The 10,091-nt window shown below is 38.3% G+C and overlaps 1 protein-coding gene across 2 annotated transcripts; it reads left to right on the top strand.

The window, feature by feature from the left end:
• The first annotated feature begins 3,312 nt into the window (after nucleotides 1-3,312).
• Nucleotides 3,313-8,724, top strand: LOC308095296 (GTPase IMAP family member 9-like). 2 transcript variants are annotated; one of them, XM_080442297.1, is made up of 4 exons: nucleotides 3,313-3,421; nucleotides 5,959-6,079; nucleotides 6,851-6,910; nucleotides 7,108-8,724. In XM_080442297.1, the coding sequence occupies exons 3-4, from the start codon at nucleotides 6,874-6,876 to the stop codon at nucleotides 8,133-8,135; spliced, it is 1,065 nt and encodes a 354-aa protein (XP_080298423.1). In that variant the 5' UTR covers nucleotides 3,313-3,421; nucleotides 5,959-6,079; nucleotides 6,851-6,873; the 3' UTR covers nucleotides 8,136-8,724. The 2 variants fall into 2 exon arrangements, with proteins under 2 accessions (XP_080298423.1, XP_080298424.1); XM_080442298.1 differs by lacking the exon at nucleotides 5,959-6,079 and having other exon boundaries at nucleotides 3,389-3,421.
• Nucleotides 8,725-10,091: the final 1,367 nt, after the last annotated feature.

The raw sequence follows: 10,091 nt of genomic DNA, 5'->3' as shown, positions 1-10,091 counted from the left end.
GCGTGTGTGTGTGCGCGCGTGTGTGTTCCAGTGTTAATGAGCATGTGAGCAGTCTAACTGTACTTCATTGTCTTATCTTGTGCATATACATACTGTACATGTACTTAACCAGGCAATAGGCCTACTTGTGCATTATGGCTGCATGATACTGATGATGAAATCAGTATTATATTTGAATACTAATTTGAATCGTATGTTTTTTTTAAAATATTTTGCTGACGTTAATTATGTAGCCTAAACATATTCATGAACAAGCCTGAAGTTACAACATCTCAGTGTTAGTATAGAAAATCAAAGGTGGTTTGTGTGGAGAGTGGAGACCAAGCAGGTCGACTTGTCTCTGCGCCATCGTGTTTTGACAGGGGGAAGTTAACCCTGTCTCTCAGTTAACGGTTGTGCGTGTCGGTACATATGAAACTGCTGTGGTGTAGACATAACATCATGAGACGAGAGTAAGTGGGCACAAAGAAGGCTGTAGATCATGTCTAAGAAGATGTGAAACCTTCAACCTGACCACATCCCTATATGGATGCTGATTCATGTTTTTGCCAGTGGGTACTCAACAACTAGCTGAGGGAGAGACGAAGCAGGGACTCCCCCCCCCCCCCCCACACACACACATAGCCATTCATATTTGTGTGTGTGTGTGTGTGTGTGTGTGTGTGTGTGTGTGTGTGTGTGTGTGTGTGTGTGTGTGTGTGTGTGTGTGTGTGTGTGTGTGTGTGTGTGTGTGTGTGTGTGTGTGTGTGTGTGTGTGTGTGTGTGTGTGTGTGTGTGTGTGTGTGTGCGCGCGCGCGCGTGCGTGCGTGATATATATTCGGAAAAAAGGAAAATGATTTACAAGCTCACAACTAAACACATCTGTGACGTGAGTGCTAATTCAAGAAGGTTAGAACAGAAGGCCGAACAGTCTCATTGGGGGCATGAGATCTATTTAGCCACTGCCTTATTTTAGACCCCAATTCAAATAATGCAAAGAGAATAAGTCAATAGTTTAATATGTATAATTATGAAAAAAGTGTAATGCACATCAAACAATAATACAATAATTATTTATGATTAACATACTGATGATTGCACTTGATTTGATGTTTGTATATGGCAATATATATATAATGGTTGAAATTTCAGTTCCTTAATTTATTTATTTCTCTCAGTTCTCTGTCTGCTGGAAATGTCTTGTCAAATGACGTGTGGTTTGTCCGCACGTGTCTTTCCCAGTTCTCTTTCTTCACCATCACTGTGCACTTCTTCGTCAAATACTTAATGATGACTGAGCTCTATCCAGTTCCATGTATGGTACACAAATACATATGGCTGAGATTTCAGTTCCTTGTTTCTTTTACTCAGTTCTCTGTCTGCTGGAAAGGTCTAGTCAAATGATATGTGGTTGTCAGAAAGGGTCTTTCCAAGTTCCCTTTCTTCACTATCACTGCATAGTTGTTGCAATTAATTTTCCCATCAAAAATAATGTGTTGTATACGTATGTGTCTTTTGTCTCATGACGTCTGTTCCCAAATTCCTTCTACTGATGTCTTGTCTCATTAGTTGTGGTTGAAAATTTGTAGTAGCTTAAGTTTTTCAACATAAGGGGGAATCCATTGTGGTTATTGTGCTATTTTATTCACTGATCTGTTGTTGTAGTTTATCTCTAATATTTATCACGTTGCTCTTTTACCTTGTCCTGTAAAGCACTTTGAAACTATGTTTGGAAAAGTGCTATATAAAATAAATTCATTATCATTCATTTTGGCTCACTTAAAACATGTTTAACTCGCAATCTCGCAGGGACTTCACTGCCCACAACGCTGTTAACTTGGTCAAACCAAGTTCAGATGACTAGGGTCAGACTCTAGGTGTTTTATTTTTATAAAATATAGAGCGTATTGTGCTTAGACAGACAGAATGTTTCCACATTTCCTCAAAGTTACATATTTCTTGGCATAGAAGACCCATATTACCCAAACCACAAAAGGTTTGTGTCGCAGTCCCGTCCTCAACGGGAAAAAATACCGTAGCCTTAATGGTAAGTATGAGGACAAAGAACTTTCTTTTACCAAGAAATTAGTCTTTTGAAGGCCACAAAATAATGTTCTCTGATAGTGTACACATAAATGTGATGTTTAGGTTTTAGTTAATAATATAAAGATACTGTAGATTGTTTTAAACAATTTAGTTTATCATGTGTGATGCTGTTATTGTTGTATTCAGTTTATTTTAGTGCTGTCAAACGATTATAATTTTTTCATTTTTTAATCACATGCTTTGTCATAGTTAATCGCAAATAAGGCATCAGTTTTTTATCTGTTCTAATGTACTAATAGAGTACTTTAGAATATTTTTCAAGTATTGTATACCCCTATTAACATGGGAGGGGAAAATATGCTTGCTATTTGCAAAAGTATGTTTATGTATTATTGGAAATCAATGAAAAAGCCAAAAGAAACCATCAAATGGTACTGCATTTGCAACAAAAAAAGGCTGCAGCAGATGGTTATAACGATCTGCCTAAATCTACTTAGTAATATGAGTACTATAGTGTCCACCTTTATGCTTATAAAGGTTCTCTAAAATATATATATTTTTTACATTAACACTAAATGATGGACCTCATACAGGATTCTACAAAATAAAACAAACATCAATTGAGCACAGTATATTGTAGCCTCCCTGTTACATTCCAATCTACTAGTAGATTTAGCTCCCTATTGAAAGTAGCTGAAGAAATAAATGTAATGCCTAATGAGTTGTGGGGTAAGAACAGTAAAGGTTTAGATTTGATTTAGCTATTTTGTCTCATCTGTTTAAGGAAATAGGTAGCTGATATATTGCACTTTTACCTTAGCGCTAGGTATACTCTTGGTTGCTTGTTTTTGCAGAAAATGCACTAAAAACTTCTGGTGATTAGTAGTTTTCGTTCCCTACCTATGTTGAATACACTTATTGTAAGTCGCTTTGGATAAAAGCGTCTGCTAAATGACTGTAATGTAATGTAATGTAAAGGGACTGTAGCATCTACAATGACCATGGAAATCCACAACACATAACAGCAAAACATGCTCACTGACATAGAGACCCTGTCCTAAACTACGAATAGGTCAAATGGCTAAAATAAATATTAAATTAAATATTAAATTAAAATAATGAATCACGATTAACATAACGGTGAGTTAATTGCGATTAATCAAGTTAACTTTGACAGCCCTAGTTTTTTTGTTATAGGCATTTGTGGAAGAGCAAACAACACATTTTAGGTGGGAGGGGTTAAGTATGAATGTCCATTTTGACCTCAGTTTTTTTTTTCTCCACAGTATTTAGCTGAGTGAGAGGACAACAGTTGAACTCAGACACTCTTGTTGATTGTTGAAGGCGGATCAACTCAGCAACGTCTTTTCTTTGAACATCTCCTCTGCAGATGAAGGTAAAATGTCTCTTTGACTTAATCTGGATTCGATGTAATGTTTGATGATGAGTAATATATGTGGTAGAATTATGGCATGACTGAAACTACTGACTCCAATGTTTTTTGTACATGTATTAGTAGGCCTACAGGACAATGTGATGATGGATAAATCATCCATCATGAGTTATGATAATTCACATAGCCTACCAATACCGTGGTGGTTTTGGCTCTACTGTGGCCATATGTAGCGTTGTGGTGGTTTTGGCTCTACTGGGGTCCCAAATTGATACATAAATATGGCCGCGGACCCCCCATCTGAAAATGTTTTGTGCCAGGGACCCCAAGATTTGTGTCTAAAAAAAAATCTAAATTATTCAAAATTGTTAAAACACTTTCAAGATTACATTTTTTTTCTTCAGAAATAGCAGATGTACAAGCTCGCAGCATGGCACAAAGTGACGCGCTGCGAGCTTGTAGATCTGCAATTCTTTTTAGTTTTCTCAAAAACCTATGTTGCTACTATGATGCGCGAATGGGGTTTATCGTCACCCAAATCAGCGTATACATGTTCAATATCCACCCACCATCCAACCGCATTAATTATAGATTATAATTATAAGAGCTTCATTCACTTTACTTTCGTTTTTTTTTGCCATGTCTGCTTTTTATAAGCGACTTTTGGGCTAATTTGGTGCATGTTTTGGGCTTGTTTTCATAGACCTGGCTGCTTATTTATCTCGCAAGATCTGGCAACACCGGCTGCATGCTGTACACTGTTGTTGACAACGTGCAGTAGGCGGCTAATTTGTGCCTGATGTAAAATTACGTAATATTAAAATACTACAAACGCACGCACGGCGAGATGTTGTGCTTTTTAAAAGCTATAATAGGCCTATAGATTGATATCATACATTTTATTCCCGCATTATTTCACCCGCGATTTATCCAATATTAATTAATAATTATATTTGATTGAACCAAATCCACCCAAACTGGGGTTAACTGCGGCAACCGCGGCTAAAACCGCGATCCACGCATCTCTAGTTGCTATGTACAGTATATAGCTAAAATCTAAAATGACACAGATGCTTTCCCGGTTTTAACCCAAAAAATAACTTCAATTACACACTATATGAAGCCTTGAATTCATGGAGATATTTTTTTTGTCGCAGAGTCTCCCGCCGGTCATCAAATTATTGGCTCAGGAATGCGACAAAAGAAAACGAAAAAAAAAACAAGGCTTCATGGAGTGTGTAATTGATTGAAAATAAGTAATTTTTTGGGTGAACTAAAATAAGCATTTTTAAATCTTGTTTGAAATGACCAAACCTTGTCACTGGTGGAACGGTGGAATTTAGACGTTTTACAAAGCAATGCAAACTTTTGTAGTGGAGTCAAAAGTACAATTTGTCTTTGAAATGTAGTGGAGTGAAAGTTATAAGTAGGCTATCCAAAAATACAAGGGCTGCCAACCCTCATTTATTCTGCCGGAGTCTTAGTCTGTATTTTATTGGGCGCTTAGATGCCACTATAAATATAAAAAGTTTTTATTTATTAAATGTGGGTCTTTACCTTTTTAACTTAAACTTAAACTTAAATTTGGCCTCGCTTCAATTATTGCCAATGCTCTCAAATGTGCCACGGACCTTTGTGTAAGCCTATTGCATTTAGCTTGTTTAGTGAATTTAAACCAGAGGAGCTGTACCTCTATAAAAAGGTGGCAGTTAATTGTCATGACACGACAAACTGCACTTTAACCAAGCCCGTGTCAGAGTGTGGGCCACGCATCGACGCACGCACACAACCTCTGGTTTCTGTTAGGGACGTTACTAACAAACAAACAAACTAAGTACATTTACTCAAGTAGTCAATTTTGGGGTACTTTTACTTTAATGTAGTATTTCCAATTTTTGATACTTTTACTTCTACTCCAATACATCTCAGAGTCAAATGTTGTACTTTTACTCCACTACAAAAACGAAGGGCGGCTGTGGCTCAGGAGGTAGAGCAGGTCGTCCAATGATCCGTGGGTCGGCGGTTCGAATCCCGGCTCCTCCTGACCGCATGTCGAAGTGTCCCTGGGCAAGACACTGAACCCTACATTGCCTCCAATGATTCGGTCGGCGCTCGCTTGCCACCATTGGTGTGTGAATGTGGGAAAAGTGGGGACGCTGGCGTCGACTGTTCGCCGCTCCACCTCCCAATGTCCCCCACCTGTATGAATGAATGAACCATTGTAAAGCGCTTTGAGCACTTGGAAAAGCGCTATAAAAATGCAATTCATTATTATTATTACAATTATTTGACAACTTTAGTTACTACTACTACTTTGCAGATTTAGATTATTATTAAAAAACATACATTAACCACTTCAGCCCTACATGAATTTTGACTATTTGAAAATATGTGAGTAAAGATGTGAGTACTTTTTCCACCACTGAGAGCCACACAGCTCATCCCAGAGTGCTAATGTAGGATACACACCAGATACACACCTTACAGGTACAGTAGATACACACCAGAGATTCAACGCTCTTTATTCTCTGTCTCTGTAGGATCTGTAGGAGCTGCTCCTTGATGCAGATGCAGAAGTTATAGAACCCAGAACATCATCATCTTCATTGTCTTTATTCTCTGTCTCTTAAAATCTACTAGAGAATTTCAACAGTGAAGCAGGTGAGACACGTTTGTCTTTTAGAGACATTTATTTATACATGCATATGGAAGGGACCGTGCATATTAATGAACACCACACATACAATGCCGTGTAAATACACTGGATTTAGCAAGAATGCTAATTTCCATCCGTACAGATATGCAGAAAACAAGCAACATTATAAAAAGAGCACATATAAACATTACTAAAAGGGTACAAACAGAAGACCATACAGTGCAAGTATGTCCTGGCAGCTCCAACTGTTAGAAAATGTAGATGGGAAAGTGTGACTTAAATCGCTTTAATTGATGTTAATGCCAGCCTTTAGTCAGTGGTCAGCAGCTGACATTTTGTAAAGTAATTTTACAAATGAAAACTGAAAAGTGTTTTTGAAATCGTTTAAGTCTTGTCATTTCACAAAATGATATCTTGCAACAATTTGACTAATTAGGGAAGGCAAGTTTATTTGTAGAGCACTTTTCAACAACAAGGCAATTCAGTGTGCTTTACGCAAAACAATAAGCAAAAATAACGTGTGTGTGTGTGTGTGTGTGTGTGTGTGTGTGTGTGTGTGTGTGTGTGTGCGTGTGCGTGTGCGTGTGCGTACATGCGTGTGCGCGCTGCAGCCCATTTAGCCCTCTAGCCTGGAATCCATGTTTTCTTTTTCGCTTCACTTAGTGTGTGGAAAAAATCAATACAAAATCTTTCTGTCTCTACCTGTCTCTGTATGTCTCTCTGTCTCGACCTGTCTTGACCTGCCTCTCTGTATGTCTCTCTGTCTCTCCCTCTAGTAAGAAAATAACCCAAGGCAGACATGAGTGGAGGTGCAGAAAGCAATAAGGGAGGTGAAGGTATGTATCTTACAAGGCAACGACTACATTTTACATTTATACTTTACAGTGTGTGGTCAAATGAGGAGAAAGTCACTCATGAAATATAATTACTATTAAATTGTCATGGTTTAATCAATGGCTCTAAGAGTTAGAGTCATTAAACCATGTTTTATAGAAACCTCTAATGGATTTATCGTATCACTTTAATCCATCAGCTTCCATAACAAATGACGAAGTACTTCGGGTTGTGCTGGTTGGGAAGACTGGGAATGGAAAGAGCGCCACTGGAAACACTATCCTGGGTTCCAAAGGTTTTGTATCCAGAGCTTCACCTGAATCTGTGACAATTAGCTGTCAGGAGGCCAAAAGTGTAGTGAATTTTTTGGGTCTTCCGGTGTCAGTTGTTGACACACCAGGATTGTTTGACACCTTGTGCAGTGATAAAGAGAAAACTCTTAAAGAGATTAGTGATTGTATTAAGTTAGCTGCTCCTGGCCCTCATGTCATCCTGGTTGTGATCAAACTAGACAGATTCACAGACGAGGAGCAGAAATCTGTGGAGTTGATTCAGGAATTATTTGGCCAAAAGTCAATTCAATACACCATGATTCTCTTCACTAACGTTGACAGGCTTAAAGAAGTATCAGTTGAAGACTTTTTGAAAGAGAGTCAGAAACTACAAGCGTTAATTCACAAATGTAACGGTCGCTACCATGTCTTCAACAACGAAACCCAGGAGCCCTCTCAGGTCAATGAGCTGGTGGAGAAAATCACCAACATGCTGGAAATGAATGGACGAAGCCACTACACCAATGAGATGTTCCAAGAAGCAGCCAGGGAAATGGAGAGAGAGAAAGAGGGACAGATAAGTGCAGAGAGGGAAGAGGAAAAAAGACAGAAAGAGAGACTGGTTAGTGAGAATGACGCAAAGTGGGAAAAAAGGATGAGTGAGGAAAAGAAAGATATGGTCAAGGTATTTCAAGTATTTACTGCAGCTACTAGCGCTGCTGTTGCAGCGGGCGGTGCCATCGGAGGAGGGGTCGCAGTTGCTTTTGAAACTGTAGTTTTAGCTGTAGCATGCCCAATTGGTGCTGCAGTGGGAGCTGTTGTAGGTTTAGGAATTGGAGCAGGATACTACGGCTACCAGCTGTATAAGAAATACACTAAAAAAACTTCAGAGGAAAAGGAACCAAGGGATAGAAACACTTCACAGGAAAGGGAACCATTGATCAGTGATGAATAATCCACATCAGAATGAACAGCATTCATGGAGTTCTTGATGGCATGTTACAGCTTGCACCATAAATGATATATCTTTCTAATTATTTAGCATAATGATGTGCCCCTCAGGGTTGCTGAGAGAGGGGCAGCATCAGCAGGACATTATAACGTTTTGGGTGTAATGTGGTGTAGCTTTTCTTTCTCTTTTTTGCATTTTGATTCATGTGTGGACTCTCTTTTTGTCACTGACACATTCGAGACTCGTCCCTTCCTAAAATGTGATGTTTTTTTTGGTTGTTTATTTGGTTTGGTAAAGGGTGTAGATTGAAACTCAGAATGTCTAGGTGTAACCATGTTACCGCTGTTAGACATGGGAGCAGGTCCTTTAACATTTTTAACATGTTTTAACACTGTTTAACATATTGTTTAACATACAGTTTTTTTGTCACACATTTTCGTTTTCAGTAAACACATTGATTTTGGGGTCGTTGACATGAAAATGTCATACAGTAGCTGATGTTTTGGTTGTTTGATTTCTCTGAAGCCTGTGCAGCTCAGACTGTTCTGTCTATTGTACACGTGTTTACATACTCTTTTGGTTCAATTGTGTTTATAATTGTTTAATGTTTATGCAATGCAAGTTTTAATAAATTACTTTTAGCATTTTTAATTCATGTGTGGATCCCTTTTTTTCACCCACTTTGTGACATTATGCCACATTATTCTTGTTCATCTTTGACATGATTGTGTTGATATTGTAGATATTTGAAGTTCTCTTCTATTCTACTGACCAGTCAAACTATTGTGATCAGAACTTGTGTTCTGTTTATCCCTAAATAAACTGGCGTAATACTTTATAAACATGGGATGGGAAATGTTTAACAATACAAACCAGGAGGACCAAAGACATACATAATATTTAGTTCATAAGCATAGATATTGTAACATATAAATAAGAACCTACAATAACAGGTGTGGTGGTGTTTTTGCAGTGTTCATTTTGACAGCAGATATTTAGTTTTAGTCTTTTGAATGAATTGTGTTTAGAAATTGTATATGTATAGTCGACCAACATTTGTCGTCATAGTTTTATGAAATGAATACTGGGTCCATCATATCAATGATCAGTGAGAATGATGAATCATCAGTCTACCCCCCCCATTAACATTGGGGGAGGTAGGGACATTAAGACAAATCCAACACAACATCATTGTTGTGTTGGATTTGTCTTAATGTCTATTTTCAGACATTTAACCACTTAAACCCTCAATACTTAACTCCATAACTCCATGTAAAATTGGCTGTTTAGTCCAAAGGGTTAAAAAATAAAATATTTGAAAAATGGTCTTTAGTATAAATGTAAAGTATACATGACGTGAACACGCAGGCTCGCATATTGCTATGAATATATGCATGCATGCTATGAATATCGCACATTGCAGTTCTCATAGCAAACGGCACAAAGGACTGACCAAGCCCCTCCAGACTCACCCTAGGCTATAGTGTAGAGCAGGGGTCTCCCAGGTTTTTCAGGCCAAGGACCCCTTAGCTGAGAGAGAGATGAAGCAGGGACCCCCCCCCACTACATATTGTATAAATTTGTGTTACAGATTAAACCTTTTCATAGATTTCATAGATGGCTATAGACTTTGTTTGACAGCACTGTCATGTTGGATTAATAATGTGTATTTTCACAGACATGTAATCACTAGTAAACATGACCTTTTGCTCAGCACTTGATTTTCTCTTTTTCCCCTCTAGTCTACACCAAAACTCTTTGCCCGAAAATATCCGATCTACAAGCTCTCAACGCCTTGCGCTGCAAGGCGTTGTGAGATTGTAGATCTGCTATTTTTGGCGAAAGTTCCCCTCAGATATGGGATGCTAGGGTTCAAGTGGTTAATGTAAAAAAAAACAACAACAACTATATCACACAAAGATTGTGGCGACCCCCTCCTGTAGTAACTCTGAGGACCCC

This window comes from Gymnoscopelus braueri (genome assembly GCF_963280865.1).
Source record: "Gymnoscopelus braueri genome assembly, chromosome: 11".
NCBI classification, from domain to species: domain Eukaryota; kingdom Metazoa; phylum Chordata; class Actinopteri; order Myctophiformes; family Myctophidae; genus Gymnoscopelus; species Gymnoscopelus braueri.
The sequence above is the reverse complement of the archived record's forward strand: the minus strand, read 5'-3'. Positions and strand labels throughout refer to the sequence as shown.

Bases quoted from the DNA above. Each gene is read 5' to 3' on its own strand.
- LOC308095296 (XM_080442297.1), top strand. From the start codon at position 6,874: ATGAGTGGAGGTGCAGAAAGCAATAAGGGAGGTGAAG. The intron at 6,911-7,107 runs GTATGTATCTTA...TTAATCCATCAG, and splicing joins AAGCAATAAGGGAGGTGAAG to CTTCCATAACAAATGACGAA.